This window comes from Gymnoscopelus microlampas, assembly GCF_963454915.1.
Source record: "Gymnoscopelus microlampas genome assembly, chromosome: 4".
NCBI classification, from domain to species: Eukaryota; Metazoa; Chordata; class Actinopteri; order Myctophiformes; family Myctophidae; genus Gymnoscopelus; species Gymnoscopelus microlampas.
Window position 1 is genome coordinate 31,655,939 of NC_139941.1, and position 20,055 is coordinate 31,675,993.

The 20,055-nt window shown below is 40.8% G+C and overlaps 1 protein-coding gene across 4 annotated transcripts in view; it reads left to right on the forward strand.

The window, feature by feature from the left end:
* The window catches only part of sgsm1a (small G protein signaling modulator 1a), a 38,737-nt gene that overhangs the window by 4,227 nt on the left and 14,455 nt on the right, over positions 1–20,055 (forward strand). For all 4 annotated transcript variants that reach the window (XM_084056278.1, XM_084056279.1, XM_084056280.1 and 1 more), the window contains exons 3-12: positions 4,371–4,446; positions 11,557–11,719; positions 12,554–12,623; positions 13,022–13,104; positions 13,200–13,267; positions 13,557–13,702; positions 14,557–14,694; positions 18,195–18,319; positions 19,108–19,175; positions 19,499–19,662. In XM_084056278.1, the coding sequence (XP_083912404.1) occupies positions 4,371–4,446; positions 11,557–11,719; positions 12,554–12,623; positions 13,022–13,104; positions 13,200–13,267; positions 13,557–13,702; positions 14,557–14,694; positions 18,195–18,319; positions 19,108–19,175; positions 19,499–19,662 (1,101 nt within the window). The remainder of the gene's footprint in view (positions 1–4,370; positions 4,447–11,556; positions 11,720–12,553; positions 12,624–13,021; positions 13,105–13,199; positions 13,268–13,556; positions 13,703–14,556; positions 14,695–18,194; positions 18,320–19,107; positions 19,176–19,498; positions 19,663–20,055) is intronic.

Genomic DNA, 20,055 nt, shown 5'->3' on the forward strand with positions numbered 1-20,055 from the left:
TCAGCTGTTTATTAGCGTTTTTGGTGTTCCCTGGCTCCCGGGTTGCCAGATCATGTGCGCATTTCCCCCCACGGGTATGGACTAGTTCTTCTAATTAGTGATTCTTCTTTGTGATTCAAACACACATTCAAACATAATTACAGGATAGATGTTAATGGAAGGGGATGTTCTCTCTAGGTCTTGTTTCTCGGCTCCGCTATAGCTTGAGTTAATTGGAATAAATGCTTTATCACTCTAGCCAATACCTTTAGGGCCTAGTTTAAGCTATAATTGCGGGTAGATTAAGTAGGTTACATATTTGTATATTTATGTATGAAGTGTGGTATACCTTTTCTCATTTATTTTACATTGTAATGTTTTTGTCATTTATTTTACCAAAAAAAGTGCAGAATGGACTTTTCTTCCCATTTATTTTACATTGAATTATGAATCACAGGGATGTTTGCCTGTATATAGATGTACAGTATATCTGGATGTTAACAGTCACTGTAGTCAGCAAGCATCAGTCATCAGTCATCTGTTTATATCAGTGACGAATGGATGGTGTTGACGGCTTGACGCATCTCCTTACGCAGTAGTGATACACTGCAGGACACGTGCTGTCTCCATAGAAACCTGCAGGTTGCCTGTTCAGACACTTTGCCAGATAAATTCAACAGTGGCTTGATCTATAGTCCAGACTGATGGGGCCATTAACTCTCAAGGAGTTGCGTGTGTCCTCCAGCTCACCACTCAATCAGCCTTATACAGTATACAGTATGTTTCATTTTGTTGAGCACCATGCAGCCTAGTTCTCTCGTGTGTTTGTGTGTGTCTGTATTTTAAGATCATGATCAGTCTGGTATTGTTTCTAACCTTCCTGGCATCATGATTCATGAGTCATTGCTGATGCCACTGTAGTGAATCGGGCAGGTCTGGCTAATGACTGGTTTCCAATTAACAACAAGGTTGAACAATGCTTTAATGGCATGTTTTCTGGGGTATTGTGGCATATTCGAATAATACAGATGAACACATTTGTTAACTGTGTATGAAGGAAAAACAAGCTGTTTTATTTCAAGTCTATGCAATTCAAATACTCATGCAGTAGTAGTATTTTAGTTTTTTGTAGCAACTATTTTTTTCACTAGAGCATATAGTCCATTAATTGATGGACTATGCATTAAAAAATATGGGGGAAAAAATGATGACACATTCATATTAATACCAAGTTGCTCTCTCCAGCGTCCCCGCACGGAACCAAATGGACCTGTGGTCCTGTACCCTGACTAACAAAAACAGCCAAAATGGCTCTTTTAAGCGACCCGCTCATATTGAACATAATTCCTAAGTAAATAGTTTATGAACGGAGCTAAATCAGTTTGTGTGCCTCAGTAAGGGCTTGTGTGCGTTGTCGTGTTGCTGTTTGTCCTGGGCCGCTGTTGGAGGCGGCGCTGTCTGTGTGTGTGTGTGTGTATGAGGAGTGAAGTCAATAGTTTGTTTGGTGGCGACGACCACACTTTTTTTTTAATAGTTTGTTTGGTGGCGACAACCACACTGTATTTTTTTTCTGGGCTGTTGTCTTTGTGTTTATTTCCCATGAACTTATACCGGCAACTTATACCGGCATTAATTAAACTCTGAGAGGGTACAAATAAGACCCTTGCAGGCAGGCGTGTCTAGTAAGGTTATGATCCCATAGCATGGGAGGACGTTCAGAGTATGGGGAAGTCTCGGGGGAGTCTCCCCATTGGCTTAAAGGATTGAAGGACAGCCAATGATGAAAAGGTCGCTAGAAAGTGTTTAGTAGTTGATCAGTCTCATCCTAGACCAAACTGCAAGCAACCTGGTAAAAAACGAATTATGCATATTGGCTAGGATACTGTATGACATGTATTTTTGTGTCAGTGACTGCTCTAAATATCAAACCATGAGGGTGAAGGCCAGTGAACTGATTCATGATCAGAGAGATCTGACATTTGTTTTATTTTTTATGATTCAGTGAAAGTTTCTCTCACTGAATTGGAGTGTAGACAGGGTGATTATAAGAGAAGTACTGGACTCATCAAAAGTCTCTATAGAATAAAATCTTTGTGACAGCTGTGTTGGTTGGGTAGACACTTATCAGGGACCACCTGCACACTGTGTCCTTAATTCCTTAAAGAAGTACTGGGGTAAAATGTCATTATAGGCAATGAGAACAACATACTGTAGACCAGTAGAACACACATTTATTTATGTGAGTGGTCGTGTGAGCATACATGCATGTATGTGACAGAAAGAGGAAAGAGGACGACATCTGTCTGTGGCCATAGATTTTATTGTTTGTTGAGGCAATGTCAACATTCACCAAAGTTTGCAAGTTATTTGTATTGCAAAATCAAATCCTTATATAAGTGGTTTGAAATTATTTGCTTCTGCTGTCTTCCAATGTCCAGTAGCTAGCTACTGTATATGTGAGTGAATTAGTAAATGTATGTACTAATGTGCACATGAGTGCAGGTGCTATGCACAATAAAACCTTCACTTTTAATTTAACTCAGGTTATGTAAAAATGGGTCCATTTTACTGTGACCATTCAAAGTTTAATCTATTCACATGTGTATTTGTATTGAGGGTGAATTCAGCAGCACTTTTCTGTAGACAGGATAATAGTCCACTGAGGACAAACTCATTTACTACAGGAAATTACAGCTATCTGTATGGCTGTGTCCGGGGGCTGATATTCCAGATGCAGGTTATGTTGTAAACACACACACACACACACACACACACACACACACACACACACACACACACACACACACACACACACACACACACACACACACACACACACACACACACACACACACACACACGCACACACACACACACACACACACACACACACACACTGTGTGTGTGCGCGTGTGTGTGTGTGTGTGTGTGTGTGTGTGTGTGTGTGTGTGTGTGTGTCCAGTGAAAACAATCTGTGGTCAAGTCGACAAAGAGAAAAGCCGTCGCTCTGATGATGACAATGTCCTGATCTGATTCCCTGGACATTTTCTATAGATCATTTTCCATAGTTCATATGTGAAAAGGAATTAAGTATTACCTTGTGAACATGGCACATGCAGGCTTGTTTTGTTTTCTTCCTCCAGATGTTGTTAGTGCATAATAATTAGAATTTCATTCAGGGTTTGACGTAACAGAATCAATGACTCCCTCTGAGGATCTGAAACCTCCATAGTGAAGTGGTTTATGGGGCGTGAACATGGGAAGGGGGGCATCCACCCCCTTATTCCCGAAGGATCCTCAGGATGAGAGTTGGTGACTCATCCTTTAACTTTACCACTTGCCCTAGATACTCGTACAACGAATAGTGATAAATAGCCGATCTGCTATTTTTACATTTTGAGAATGTTTTTGAAAATAGTTTATAATTTTTGAAGATCTTTGCCTATAATGACATGACCAAAATAGGGACCTCAGGGTTAAAGTGGTTAAAGCAGCACCACGGATTTGTTTTGTTTCGTGCACAAGTGCTGAAATATTTACCATTGCTCAGGGAATAAATTGAATCTTGACCATCAGGTCAAAATTCATGTCAGATCCTGTGTCTAGGTGAGATGTGACCTTTGACATTATCGTAATGTCTCAATAGAAGAGCAGGGAACACAATATAACCACCACAACTTGTATAAGTTATTGTATTAACATGCTCTACCATACAGATTGGACAAAATGACATTTTATTCATTAAAAAAAGTTACATAGTGCTGCTTTAAATGACCACTTCACCCATTTTTAACCTATCTTCATATAATTGGTCCTCACAGTTCAGAAACCGGCCTACTAGTGACATAGGCAGGTTTGATAAGTTTAAACTAGATTTCAAAAGTCGTTTTTTCATTCATTAAAGGAGAGCTTCTCCTTCCAGCATCGCATTTCAGCACTCGGCATCCAGCGTCTTTTGGCGGAGCACCCTGGGTGTCTAGAAAATAGTTCAACTTTTGGAGAGGAGCGCCACTCATCAATGTCACTTTCCTGTGCAGAGGGGTTGGAGTGACACGTCCAGTCGTCCACAAATGGCAAACATTGAGTGGAGGCATTTCGCGCAGTGCATGTGTGGTGCAAAAAATGTCAGGTCCTAGGAAATCCCCCCACCCCCAAAATGTTAATATGCAGCATTTTGTGTTATAATTATGATAAATGATATATTTTCTTTACATTAATTACCGTACATGTACTATATACAGATGTCTTATTTTATTTCTCGATTCTAAATCCTTTGATAATGATACAAATACTTCCACTAGCATTTCACTAACGTGGTGTTCAAAATGCCACATCTGCTGTAGCATATTAATGATGAATGAGTCATTAAGCATTCACCATGTCATTCACAGGTGAAGCAGATTATGGAGGAGGCTGTCACCAGGAAGTTTGTTCATGAAGATAGCAGCCACATTGTCTCCTTTTGTGGTAAGCAACCATTCTTAAGCAACTCTGCAGTGCAACAGCGTTTCCTGCTAAAGTAACAGATATTCAAACTAACAATGTGTTGCAATGTATTGTATATATGTATATGTAGCTTGAAAATATGTTATTTTCAGCAAACAGCATGGTCGTGCGATGGAGTGTAAAAGCTTATTACATTTTTCAAAGCCTTCAAGGATAAGGAGATTCTTTTGTTTAAAGATTGGAATTAGAGGATAGCCTCTCATCTCATACAATGAACATGAACAATTATAAAGGCTGCTGAAAGTAGATTCTAACAGAGGCTTTTCTCTCCATGTCTCCAAATGGTGCTAATGAAGCACAGTAGGAATGCTGTGAAAATCACACACTGTCGTCCCCAGGCATGCAAATTGACGGTGAAATACTCACTGTTAATTTAACTCTGGTGTAGAATGGTTGTAAATAGCATGGTCCAGTTATTCTCTATACATCATGTCATTAGAAGCTTGATATTATGAGACGTTTCTAAGCTTTAATGGGCCAAAGCTCAGTGTAATAAATGTTGTGGTCATAAAGTCAAGTAATCTATTTTTTCAAATGATGTCTGAGTTAGTCTGATAAAAGCAAACCATTATCATCAGTCTAGAATAAATATAGTTTGACATTGCATACAAGTGTATAAAATTACATAACTTTCCCTTGACACAGATTCAAATGCATTATCATGATGTAGAATCATGTTGTTGAGTGAACCATCTCTAGGCACCAGTAACGTTGGTGTTATACTGCTTGTGTGTGTGTGTGTGTGTGTGTGTGTGTGTGTGTGTGTGTGTGTGTGTGTGTGTGTGTGTGTGTGTGTGTGTGGGGGTGGGTGGGTGTGTGTGTGTGTGTGTGTGTGTGTGTGTGTGTGTGGGTGGGTGGGTGGGTGGGTGGGTGGGTGGGTGTGTGTGTGTGTGTGTGTGCACACTTCTAGTGGCACCATCATATCAAGTAATTTGAATTAAACGTTCAAATTTGTAACACTGTAATGATAACGCTAAGTTAATAACAAACTAACTTAATTTGCACAGTGTTTTCATCTCGCAGTGTACAGCCCTCTTTAAAAATTAGCCAGCACCCTCAATATTATTTGGATGTGTGTGCACAGTATATGTATCACCTGGTCTATACGTATAATTCTTGTTTAGCCCACACCAGCCCACGATAACACTCAGATCAGCTAAAACATGAGCTCACTCGCTCACTCTCTCACACACACACACACACACACACACACACACACACACACACACACACACACACACACACACACACACACACACACACACACACACACACACACACACACACACACACACACACACACACACACACACACACACACACACACACACACACACAGACATGCACTCGCACACATTCACAGACATAGTACAGACACATTAGTGTATTCGCACTGATGTGATTGTGACTCAGACATCATTTCCAGTGGACTCACAAATTTGAATCCAGAATGTGTACAGACCATTACATTCTACTTAGTGATCCAGAGAGACAGAATTCTGGTATCATAGCAGCAACAGCAGTAAGCATGAAACACAGGATAGGTAACTGAGGTAAGAGTTGAGAGATAAGAAAAGAAAAGAGAGAAAACTAGAAAAGTGTGAGCTGGGTTGCCTATACCCAGGGCCCTATTGGTCATAGCCACTTGGAATGGGATCTGACAAGTCAAACGTATACATCATGATCACATGACACCAGAGATAATTGTGTACCGATTTGTGTGCGTTTTGGACAAAATATTTAGTAGGAAAAAGTGTGTTTAAGAAAACACACACACACAGGCAGAAAAGATAATCTGGCACTAAAGTGCCTATGAGTTGCGTCATGATCCAAGGAATACAGGGGAAAGAATATGTTGATTGTACGACCTAAGGTTTAAGAGTTGTAGGCCAAAAGGTGAAGTGGGCGGTTGTAGTAGATAATATCAAAGTTTAGTAGAGTGGAGAATCCTCCTCTACAGCCACCATGGGGAGATTTGAAATATTTGGGATGGAGGTTCTTCCTTGGCTTAGAGGGAATGTGCGTGCAAAGTTTGCCAGCAGTCGGGCTCTGCATTCATGATGTGTTCCATTTTTGTGTCCCATTTTTTTTCCATTGGATGGAAATGGGTGTGGCTTAATTGGTTCCTTAATGATCCAAGGAATCCAATGGAAAAAATATTTTACATAACCACAGTTCAAGGGTTATAGGCCAAAACATGAATCGGCCTGTTATAGCGCCACCATGAGGCTGATGTGAAAAAAATGGGGCAGAGGTTTTTCCTTGGTCTCTACGGAGTGTGCGTGCAAAGTTTCACGCCTTCAGCCTGGCGGAGACAATAGTCAATCAATCAATCAATCAATCAATCAATCAATCAATCAATCAAATAAATAATACCTTAAGTCTTACCCTAACCATCTCCTATTGGTCTGACTGAGTTAACATAATAATATACTACATATTCCGTCATAAATATAAGTGTAATATAGTTGTACAATCTATCACCAGTAAATATACAGTATTCATGAATATACATACATCTATCATCTATGAATGTACAGACTATCAACAGTGACTATGAGAATGTACAGCAGTGGGTATCTGCATTATGTACAGTCTATCAACAGTAAATACAATGAGTAAATAATATACAATCTACCAACAATTAATCGTTTACATCAGTTATCCTTAACAGACAATGGCATCTGTCATGGTTCTGTAGTGTAACATCCCAGTAGTCCATGAGCAAATGTGCCAGAAACAAGCAGGAGTCTGTAATCCAAGAACAGAAGAATACAGGCTACATTTAAGAAAGTGGACACATGAATGAATATGCAGATAATAGCTCTGCTGTAGCCTTTAGCTTGTGAGCAATTCACCAAATTATCATTTAACATAAACAGAACTTAAATATAATGTATGACATTGCTCGTTGGATCATGACCTAAACATGGGAAAATAGGATTATTGTATGTGAATCTTAAGAGGAAACAAATGGTGCATTATGAATTTCAAGTTTGTGTGATTTGGATTTTCCTATTATCCCTGGAAGTTTTCCTTCCTGCAGAGAATGGGGAAACAAATCTTGAGTTTATTGCTGTAGCAATGTGTTCTCTAATGGTTAGAAAACGTATTTGTCAACGAACATTAATTTTTGATTGCGTTGTGGGGAATGTAGTTTGCAGAACACTTTTGTAGCAGCTGGACATGCATGTATTTTCATCAGCTCTTTAATGTCGCTGTGTTGTCAGTGTTGTCAGCACTGTGGCCTGTAGTATTTATATTATCACACTACTTATAGCCTGTAGGTGTGGGGTTTAATAGCTGTTGGGAAACAGCTATCAATCTGCCAAGAAGCACGTCTCTGCTGACTCCCTCGTCTCCTGCCAGTGCACGACAGCACATTAGAGGTGGCCTTCCAGAGGACCATCTTCGCCATTTTGTACCATCTTTAAGCCTGCAATGTGTTGGATACAGCATCCTGAGATGCCCCCTTAGAGGTTGTGCTGTGTGGTCTGTCCATGTGGATGTTTAGAAATATTGGCAACAACAGAGAAGGACGAAAGGGCTGGCCCAGCCAGGTCCCTTGGGAGTAATTAGCCTCTATGTTCATGTTCGCTTTACCAGTTGCCAAGGCAAAATCTGAATGGCAAACAAAGCTGTTAGAGGAAAGCACGATTGTTGACTGAGTTTTGAAACGATTCACATCACAGCGCATCAAATTCTATCAAAGAAGAGGAGTGTTCAGTGAAACTGAAGGTAGATCCAAAGCAACTTGTAAATTCTGAATATTGTTTTAAATGTTGTTTCGATAGATGCTTTTTTAGGTTTGGTGCATTCAAAAGACAACATTTAATATTTGTGTCCATGACATTTCAAGATTACACTGTTAAGTGGTAACTGTTTAGACCTCATGTTTTTTTTTGTGTGTACTGAGTGAAGTAGGGAAGTTGAAGGAAAACTAAAAGGAGGTCATTAAATTGAGAGACCTCAGTTTGCTGTGATATTTAGCTTCATGCTTCCATGATGACAACGTGACAAAGCTTGGCACAGAAAGATAACGACACAAACACAGGAAGAGAGATAAGAAAATATTAACAGAGATGTAGAAAGGATTTCAGTTTATGATGAAGGATGGAGATACTGGCTACTGACATTTAGCTACATTTTCAACGTCACAATGAAAATCCTGCAAAGAATGATAGTGATTCGAGGAGTTTCAATGAAAGAGAGACTGAGGCAGACAGACTCATAGAGGTGAGGAGGGAAAGTAACTGTGCGTGGGTGGGTGTGTGTGTGAGAGAGTGAGACAGAGGGGGAGAGACGGGTGGAAAAAGGGAATGAGAGGAAGGGATGCTGATGGTGATCACCCACAACCCCCCCCCCCCTGTTCTCTCCCGGAGTGCTCCATCAACATGGGTTTCCATGACAACGCTAGCCTTCCCCATGACCCCATGTGAGCAGAGACACAGGATTAGTCCTGAAAGAGAGCTCAAATGTCAACACAGTTCAAGATACTGCCACGTAGGATCTACATCTACACTGATGATAGGTGTCTGCTTTTAAATGTAACCACTTGAACCATAGCATCCCTGTTCTGGGGCTAATATTCGGTAAAAATAGCAGATCTACAAGCTATTTAGTGTAGAGCGCAAACAGGAGGGGGCCTAGTATAGAGCCCTTGGGAATCCCGTCAACTAATATAGGGTTTAAGTGGTTAACTCTGTCTCTGAGAGTGTAGAAATGGACCAGTAGGGTATAGATGAAGGAATATGCTAGTGCAGTGTTTCTCAAATGGGGGCACGTGTACCCCTAGGGGTATGCAGAGGTACGACAGGGGGGAAATTGAAGAATATCCCAGTGAGCCATAGTCGGCTATTAGACCTCCGTCTAAAACGGGGTTATAATTGGTCTAACAGTGAAAGTTTTTTAGACGTCTAGGCTTAGTCTAGACGTTGATTAGCTGTTTTTTAAGCATCTATATATAGACGTCTATATTATAGACTTCATTTCAACGGCTATGATATAGACGGTCTATAAATAGACGCTTAAAAAACAGCTAATCAACGTTTAGGCTAAGCCTAGACGTCTAAAAAACGTTCACTGTTAGACCAATTATAACCCCGTTTTAGACTAGCCCTTAGACGTATTTTAGATGTCTAATAGCCCGAGAAATGCTCAGTGGGATATTTTACTGTTATGTTTAATGACAAAACATTGACAAATGGTGTGAACCTGCTATTCTGTAAAGTAAATACAAAACATAACTAGCACAACAACTATTATGGAATAGAAAGCCATACTTATTTGCCATTCTGCCAAAACTGGACATATTTAAATGTTATATGGCCACAGTTTAAAATAAATCTGCTCAGGATGCACTAATTGCAACTCTTTCACTCCATTTCTCATTTGTAATGTTTCATAAGGTGGGTTATCATTCATTCATAGCATCATATGCTAGCTATGGTTTTATCTTGCAGCTTTCTAAGCAAGAAAGTCGGGTAAAGGGGGTACTTGGATTCAGAACTCTGGGAAAGTGGGTTACTGAGGCCAAAAACATTTGAGAACCACTGTGCTAGTAAACGTTATTAAACTTTTGGTTGTTACTGGACTAGTACTTCTACTACAATTTCCTGGATAAGCTCTCGGCTTATGCAAAAACAATTATGTCAAGGCCTGAATCGATTAGCCTCAATAATTAGCTTATTTCATCCTCAGGCCTTAGAACAACCTTGAGAGGGTTTCCCTGTAGGTGGGCATGACAAATTGACAATGACAATGTCCCTAAAATACAGCAAGTGGTTTGATGGTGCAGTTTAACTGTAAACCTTATTGTCTCCGCCAGGCCGAAAGGCATGGCGAGAGAGTATGTTTTACCCCCTGTCCGTCCGTCCGTGTGTCCGTGTGTCCGTGTGTCCGTCCGTCATTCGATCTGTCTGTGTACAGCTAATCTCCGGCACCGTTGGCTTGCTCACAGCCAAACTGTGCACACACAGTCCCTGGATACCAGAGCAGAACCTCTGCCCCAAATTTTTCACAGGGGCCTGTTATAGCGCCACCAGGAGGCCGATTTGTGCAAAACACATTTTTTGACAGTACTCCTACAGATTTTGTCCAAAAATCCCACAAATCGGTACACAGTATCTCTATAGTCATTAAACGAAACGGGTCTTTCAGATTTCTCATATTCCATCCTGATTGGCTAAAAATGTCTTCCAAAGTTTGCAGGAGTGCACCGTTTTGAACAAAATGCCTCAAATCATGAACACAGCATGCAATTTCCGTGAAATTTTGCACGCACATTCCCATTAGGCCGAGGAAGGACTACCATTTGAACATTTTCAAATCAGCCTCATGGTGGCGCTATAACAGGCCGGTTCGTGTTTTTACCTATAATTGCACCGATCTGTGTAAAACTTTGTATGCACACTCCCTATAGGTCAAGGAAAAACCTTTGGCCTGCATTTTTCACATCTGCCTTTTATAGCGCCACCAGGAGGCCCACTTGTGTAAAACACATTTTTTAATATTACTCCTTCCAATTTTATCCAAATTTCACGCAAATCGGTACACATGATCTCTATAGTCATGTGATCACGACGGATGTGTTTGATTTTTCATATTCCATACTGATTGGCTAAAATTGACATCTAAAGTTTGCATTATTGGCTTGTTTTGAACAAAATTCTGCAAATCATGAACGCACCGTCCAATTGCGCTCAAACTTTGCACGCACATTCACACTATGTTGAGGAACAAATGCCACCCTTTTAACATTGGCCTGTTATAGCGCCACCAACAGGTCTAATTTAGCGAAACACATGTTTTTAACAAAATGCCTCAAATCATGAATGCAGTCAGTGTCAGATTGTCGTGCAAGGCCTAAGAAGAAATGGCACCCTTTTCACGTTGGCCTATTATAGCGCCACCAGGAGGCCACAATAGCCTACCTGACCTGGCGGAGACCTGTGCTCCGAGGAGCACTTTTTCTAGTTCCCATATGTTTTATGTTGCAATGTTTTAGTAATAGAACCACTTTATTGCACTGCATTTATGTTTGAATGGTCTTCCATTTGTGTCAATACAAAGCGGCAGTGGAGGCATGTGTTCTGCATGGATTGAAACGACGTGCAGCAGGCTTCCTACGTAGCAACAAGATAGCTGCTCTCTTCATGAAGGTTGGGAAGAACTTCGCTCCAGCTGAGGACCTGTGCAGGAAGACCCAGGAACTAGAGCAGATCATTGAGACCAAGTGAGAGAATCCACTTAACCACTTTAGCCGTGCATACGTCATTGTATGACAAATAGCGAAAATACACGATCTACAAGCTCACAATGAATTGTAACGTGTTTTCTTAAAACATTATTTTAAAATGATAAATAAAAAACATTGCTTATAATGACATGCCCAAAATAGAGATGCCAGAGTTAATGTGGGTATGCCTGATTTATCCTTAGTTGAACAGCAGTGTTGCTTGATGAATATAACAGATTTTCAACTGAAATGTTTGCTGCAACACAACATGTTTTGCAGTTATTTTCCACTGTCGCGCAACAACATATTAATTAGCCCTTATAACACAACCACACCACAGTTCAAAGGCTACTAGAGCTGCAGCACTCACAACAAAGGGCTGTCCTCTCATCTAAAGGGCACATTTGAGCTATTTATAATTGTAGATATTCAAAAGGTGTATGAATCATTAATGTCAGGTTCAAACTACAGAGGTCGGTAGCAAGGTGGTGCAGGTATGAGCAGGTATAACCCTGATTTTTTTTTTTTTTTTTTTTTTGCCTTAACCACTTAAGACCTACAGTATATACTTCATTGTGCCACAAATTGCCATTGCATTGTGTGCTTGCAGATTGGCTATTTTTGCTATTTGACATTTTTAATATTTTTTAATGGAATATGTGGACACTTTTGGACTCTTTTTTTGGGGAGGGGATTTCTTGCCTACAATGACATGCCCAAAACTGGGACGCCAGGTTGTGCGCCAACATCTCCCACTTTAATCCACTTTCACTCAAAGTACTTTTTAGAGACTTTTCTCTTCTTCACTCTAACTTATTATTTGGCTCGCAGGCGGACCCAAAGCTTGCAGAGCCAGGACGGTTTGCGAAGGTTGCCTAGGTTACCCAGCTTTACTCCACAGGTGGGCTGTTACGATCATGACATTTTATTTGACGATTGATTGTCATACAAATAATTGCGATTAACGATTTAATTGTGTTTTTGGACATTGAATGAACATAGGAATATATAAATGCAAATACATTTCTGTTTGGCTTTTAGGCTTCTTAAACAAAAAATGCAAATATATACAAATAACGTAAATACAAAGAACTGATTGACATATTTAATAATTGTATACTTTAAAAAAAAGATGTAATAGTGGAAATGGCAGATCTACAAGCTCACAACGTATCACGACACATTCTGAGCTTGTAGATCTGCTGACAACGATTATGACGATTATGCGAAGAAATTGTGATTATCCGAAATAATTGCGATCAGGTGATTATTTAATAATTGTGAAAGGCCTACCCACAGGTTGCTAAGAACTTGTGGATTCGCACAGCTCTGTTTGAGAAGGTGCTGGACAAGATTGTACTTTACCTGGTGGAGAACAGCAGGTGTGTTAAGGAGGTCAAATTACATGCTTACTTGTTCCGGTAGAAGAGAAATATATAAATGTCTGATGCATTTGCCATCACATAATGTGTTACAGTAAATTCTATGAAAAAGAGGCTGTTCTAATGGACCCTGTGGATGGACCTATCCTGGCCTCTTTGTTAGGTAATTATTCTTCTGTGCCTATTCATTTTTGTATTTTATTTTGTATTTTTTCAAACCTGGTCTACTTTCAATGCATTCTATGCAGCGCTGTAATTTGGAAAAACATGGTATCTGATATCCAGGTCTTGAAAAGGATGATGCAAAAGTCTATTAGTCACCTAGCTGAAAGCCACCCTCTTTGAAAACAGATTAAGAAAATGTGCAGTGAAAAAACTGCACAATTATGAACTACTGTAGAAACTGTGTAGAATCCCTGATTCTCAGTAACAAAGTATATTCATGGTGGCAGTTGGTCCTTGTGCATTGGAGTACACTAAGATGAAGACAGCAGACCACTTCTGGACAGATCCCTCTGCTGATGAACTGGTTCAGAGACACCGCATCCATGGTGGCCACAGTAGACAGGACTCTCCCACCAAGAGACCTGCTTTGTGTGTAAGTACAAAATGGTACTTGAAAAAGACTGCAAGGGTCAAAACGTTATATCTGCTGCTGTTTGCCGTAAATAAAATTTTGGAGCATTTAAAAGTGAGTTGCGAGCCCCTGTCTTGTTTTAGTACAAAATGGTGTACAAAATGGTGCCATGTATAAGTAAGCCTTGCCGAGCCATAGAGCAGGAGCCTATCTCATTTAAATATCACAGCGTAGATATTAGTCTAGAATCTCTGTGTGGAATCTGCATTTCCAAGGGGCGGATAAAAAGAAAAGCCTCTGGCGTTAAACCCGGGCCATACCAAAGACTAAAAATGGGACCCAATGCCTCCCTGCTTGGCACTCAGCATCAAGCGTTGGATTAGGGGTAAGTCCCTGTGACATACTAGCGTCATGTCCAGGAGGTGTACTTGTATGTCAAGCTGCCTCACACTACAGAAAGAGAAGTTAGGCTCCTACCCTATGGGCTCATGGCTCGGCAAGGCTTACTTATGTAATATATGAATACAGATACTATACTGTAGACTCTGTACAATGGAGAACAGTTGTGGTCTGTGTCACCAGAAATAGAGTAGGCCTAAGGATGTTTCAGTATACATTTCAGTGATATTAAAACAATTAAATCTATATTTCGTGTTAAGCACAGGATTTAGCCAAGAAAACTTTGTTGCTTTTATTTATATTACAGTATAGCAGTAATTACCTTTCATTCGTAACAAGTTATTCAGGCAAATGCAGTGTGTGAACAATAAGATGGCACAAATTGCAATTTCAATCACAGTTAATACATTTTGAACCTTAAATAGTATATGGCAGTGTAAGGGGTTTGATCTAATCTAATCAGTGGGTGTTTCTAGTTCCAGAAGCGACACTCCAGCAGCAGCATGGATGAGCGGTCTTCCCCCTCGCCATCAGCCCGGGACTACGTGGAGTCACTGCATCAGAACAACAGGGCAACCCTGCTGTTTGGCAAAAACAATGTGCTCGTACAACCGGTAACCACCCACTTCCTCTCTTTTCTTAGCCTCAAAGCGGATGATGGGGAAAGAAAACAACTCTCCCTTGGCAGCAGAGCTACATTTTAAACAAGACTAAAGAGTCCCACTAGCAGCCCTTAGGATAGCACTCTAGGAAAAGCCATGGGTTCACCAAAATCAATAAGGTTCATCCTACAATCTGCCTATTAGATATCTTATAAAGTTTACATTTTGGCCTGAGGGGGGCACTAGAGGTAAGGCCATGGTGTCACCCAAATGGTTGTGGTTCATCATCCAGGGAGCAAGTTTTAAGGCACTCTGCCCATTAGACATGACTGTATCTTGTGTGCATGTGGAAATTTAGGCCTAATGGTGGCACTAGAGCAGGGGTGTCAAACTATTTTTAGGTTGCGGGTTGTAATGTTCAAAATGTGACTTTGTGCGTGCGTGCGTGCTCCCAACACTGAAAGGCATGAATTGATCGATTGGTTGATTTATAGACAATACGCACAGAACAAAGCAATGTACACAGGAAAACGTCAAAAGGCACAAGAAAGCTAAAAGCGTATTTCCATCATGGTCCCATTGATCTGGTGTGGATGCAGGCGTGCATGTGAGTGTGTGTGCTTGTGTGTGTGTATGTACAGTATGTGCGTGTGTGTGTGTGGGGGGGGGGGGGGGGGTAAGAACCCAAATAAAATGTACCTTCAGGTTTAGCTGGTAATAAGCCATCTCTTAAGGGAGGACTTGAAGCTAGCCATGGAGCTAGTGGTCTTAATGCTTGTGGGTAGAGCGTTCCATGTATCTGTTGCATTGTACAGGAATGAACTGTGGCCCATACAGCTGTTGAATAGGTGAGGCACAAAGTTGGTGGAGCTTCTTCTGGTTGAGTAACTATGTACTGCGCGGGAAAGTATTCATGTAGGTATTTAGTTGCAGCATTATTTATGATCCTGTAAACCATACACATTTTTATTTGAATGACTCTTTCCTCAACTTTGAGCCACTTAAGGCTGTTGAAATGGGCTGGTAGAAGATGTGTTCTAGGATGTAGATTGTGGATCAGTCTAACTAATTGGTTTTGCAAGGTCTGGACATTTTTCCTGAGGATCTTTGGGATGTTAGAGTACCAGAATGTGCATGCATAGTCGAAATGGCATTGCACCAATGCCCCTGCCAGTATTATTAGCGCATTTCTGTCTATGGCGTTATTCTAGCAGGAACTTTTAGCCTCTGGTTTACCTTCAGGTTAACTTTCAGTGCCATGCTCTCTCCAGATAAACAGTTATTCAGTATGCATCGCAAATAGGTTACTTCTTCTTCGATTTTTTTGTGAGTTAGGATTTATGTGTCCAGTTGTTTTATAGTGATTGGACATGGGGTAATTGGGGTTACTGCCTGGGGGGTGGCCATAACTGAATGGGTAGAGAGGCAGTCAGGGTGCCAGAAGGTCCCCAGTTCGCTCCCTGGCTAGCCCAATCTGTGTGTTGGGCTAGCAAGACACTTAACCCCAAACTGCTCCCCAGGCACTGTATTAAGAGCTCCCTCTGCTCCTAATAGTTAAAGGTAAATGCAGAGGACAAATTTCATGTGTGTATGTTACAGTACGATTGAATAACCAGTCAGATTGAAAAAGGAGTGCTTGTTTTCTTCGAGTTCACCTCCCATGCTCCCACGCGGCGGGGTGGGCCCCCACCCCGCCGAAAGAAATGGCGTCTTGGAGTACCGAGGGGGGCCGATGATTTACGATTCTGTCCCTATCGGTACGTAACTCGGTCGCTGAGTAACTTCAGTCGCTGAGTCGACTGAAGGTGACTTTGCAACGCTCGGCACGGTAACTTGCTCGCCTAAGCTCGCTCGGCGGTGGGCACCGACTCAGCGCCGTCCGAGTTATGTCCCGATAGGGACAGAATCGTAAAACATCATTCCCCCTAGTCTCGGTACCTCCGAGACGTAATTCTTTTTTTTTTGACAGGGGGCCCCGCCCCACGGCGGGGGAGCGCGGGCGGTGAACTCGAAGAAAGCGAGCACTCCGTTTTCAATCTGATTGTAACATATATATACATTTACAGTATATCTCTGCTGTCCGGCAGCAACCAGCTCCAAGATGATCATTTTTCAGGAAATGACAAAAACTAAAAAAAAGTGGATTTAGGAGGTTTTGTTCACCATTGATTAGAACAGCTGCATGGACCTCCAAGCTCACAATGAGGTTGGAGGTCAAAAGGGGGTGGAGCCTGGAGTCAGCTAAACCAGCTAACTCCACCCCCCTATGGTGAACTTAGATGGTTTAGCAAAAAGTTTGAGGTTCCAATGGATTTAGCTGGTTTTGTCAGAAGCAATTTTTAATACTTTTCATTGGTTCAATATTGTTTTAATCAACACACAGACGTAAAGGGTGTTCAATGGTCCTGATTTATGGAAAAAAATGCAAAAGCGGAAAAATGGAGTTAGCTGGTTCCTGCCGGACAGCAACGAATGTATATTGTATGTATGTATGTATGTATGTATGTATGTATGTATGTATGTATGTATGTATGTACAGTATGTATGTATATATATATATAGACTTTTTTTTAACTAGTATTACTTATGCTGCTGGATTGGAGCCAATTATGACCACTGCTTTCTATAAATAAGATGTATGCAAGTCTTCACATAAAGGAATGTGACGCGTTGTGAGCTTGTAGATATGCTATATTTGAAATAGTACTTTTTGTACTTTTACTCATGGTACTTATGTATATTTTGATGCCAATCCTTTTGTACCTACTCAAGTAACATTTTGAATACAGGCCTTTTACTTGTAAAATAGTCTTTTTATATTGTGGTATTGCTACTTGTACAGTACTTCTTCCACCACTGCAAATAATATTAATTTTGAGATGCCTGTGCAAAGTGGTCAGTACTGGGTGCATGTGTGCAGATGGGGTAGTATTTGATAATTGATTGATGAATATTTTATTAGGCAGAAATGTAAAAACAGCACAAGTACAGTCAAACACTTTGTCTAAAAGGTACGTCCAAAATAGTCCTTGCGGTCTTGTTTCCAACGGGTCCTAATAACTTTTGGCATAGCACAAGATGAAGTAAACATGTCACATTTGGGCATATATTGTCAGGGGGTTCAGAATTCATAACGATGTCCTTGGATTTCCTTGATTAGGAAAGAATGTCAAAATACGTTGGCCACTTAAATCCTGTATACTTAGTAAACTGGCCATGAGTTGTATCTATTCTTGATGCGGTCTTTTTTTATCTCTACACCAAATTTAATTGCCAAAATCTACAAGCTCTGAGCTTGTAGATCGACTATTTTGGGTGAATGTTCCCCCCAGAATTTGAATGCTGGGGTTCAAGTGGTTAATTATATCATCTTTCAATGTACGCTAGTTTTAAATGTTTTTAGTTTTTCTGTTTCTGCATGCATTTTGCTAATGCTATACACACGGTTAATTTGTGTTTTTCTTTTTTTACAGACAATGAAATCTTAATTAAAATGATGGTTATTATTTCAGAGGGATGACATGGAAGCCGTCCCGGGCTATCTTTCTCTGCACCAGACTGCTGACATCATGACCCTGAAGTGGACACCTAATCAGCTGATGAATGGCTCTGTTGGAGACTTGGACTACGAACACAGGTGTGCAGTGCACCACCCAGCTGCAATGACTTGATAATGAACAAATGGCAAACTTAACCACTTAAATCCTCTAGTCTTAGTGAAACAGACTTGAGTTTTATTTTTCCGTCTACACCAAATATCTTATCAAAAATAGCCGATCTACAAGCTCAAGCTAATATTCCCCCCAGAATAGGCATGCTGGGGTTAAGTGGTTAAGTTTAATAGTATCAATAATCTTTCCCTTTATTACATATCGTCACTGACAGGCAAAAACCTCCACATTTAATATTTTTATGCTTTTTTTGTCCCATAAATCAATGCCCTATATTATACTTTGTGTTGCACAAAAGTATTGAACATAGCAGCTCTTCAAGCTCAAGCTCACCCTCCATCACATTGCTATTTTTGAAAGACATTGAAAGCTTTTATTTGAAAGTTGACTATAATGACTTGCCAAAAATAGGGACGTCAGTTTGAAAGTGGTTACGTCTGTCTGTGGGTTTTATAAATGTTTATGTATTTGGCCACAGACCTCCATTTGAGAATATTTTGTGCCAGGGACCCCATGAGAGATTTGCCAATATTTGTCAAAATCTTTGTCAAAAATAGTCGCGATGAGAGGGTTTTAAGCTTGTAGATCGGCTCTTTTCAAGTAGGTTTAAGTGTTTAAAACTGTTCCTCATTTTACTGGGGACCCCCTGGAACCCACTAAAATACCTCTGGGGGTTCCCAGACCCCACTTTGGGAACCAGTGTTCAAATACTCAGTTGTGAGAGGGAGTATGACTTGTTATCTCTGTTTTTCAGTGTGTATTGGGATTACGCCATGACCATCCACCTGGAGGATATTGTTTACTTGCACTGTCATCAACAGGGTGCGTCCAGGCCCCAGACAATGGCTCTGGCCTCCATCAAATGCTGTTCGATAAGCAATCATTTTGTAGCTGACCTGTAAAAACATTAACAGTATTAAGATTTAGATAAGATGGCCTCCCAGAGGAGAAATTGGTGAAGATCAGATACAATCATTTCTGCCTGTCATTACCATTGCCTTTTCACTCATTCTGCATTCAACTATAATTCACAAATAGGCTAATCCATGTGCTCTATTTATTATTTCCCTTGTGTTACTCAACTGTCCCACGAACAGCAATCATGAATGATTTACAGCAGATACCCTCATGTTGTTCCTCTCTAGTGGACAGTGGGGGAACAGTGGTGCTTGTGAGTCAGGATGGGATACAAAGACCTCCACTACGATTCCCCAAAGGAGGCCACTTACTTCAATTCCTCTCCTGCCTTGAGAATGGTCTCCTCCCCCATGGACAGTTGGATCCTCCACTCTGGTCCCAGAGAGGAAAGGTCAGCACAGGAGGTCATTTATTGGGGTCATTCTTGACCATAATTCACACTGGGAATTTTGCTCTCATGTCATAGAAACCTGACCCTGACGTGGTATGATGCATATGACGTGAGAGAAAATGGCTTACATGTGCAAAGCATTCTCACTCCCAACTCGTCACATTTCAACGCTTGGTCAGGTACCTTTGGTGTTTGGTGCCGATGTCGAGAATGCTGCATACCATGTTAACGATGACAGAATGATCATTACTGAATCCCACCCTATCGGTATGCACCTTGGACAGAACTGAGTCGGCATAAGCAGGCTTTGCGCCACTCAGTGCTATGCATGTTTCAGACGTAGTGGGAGTTCTATCAAGTAGTTCTACCAAGGACTACACTGCATGTTGAAAA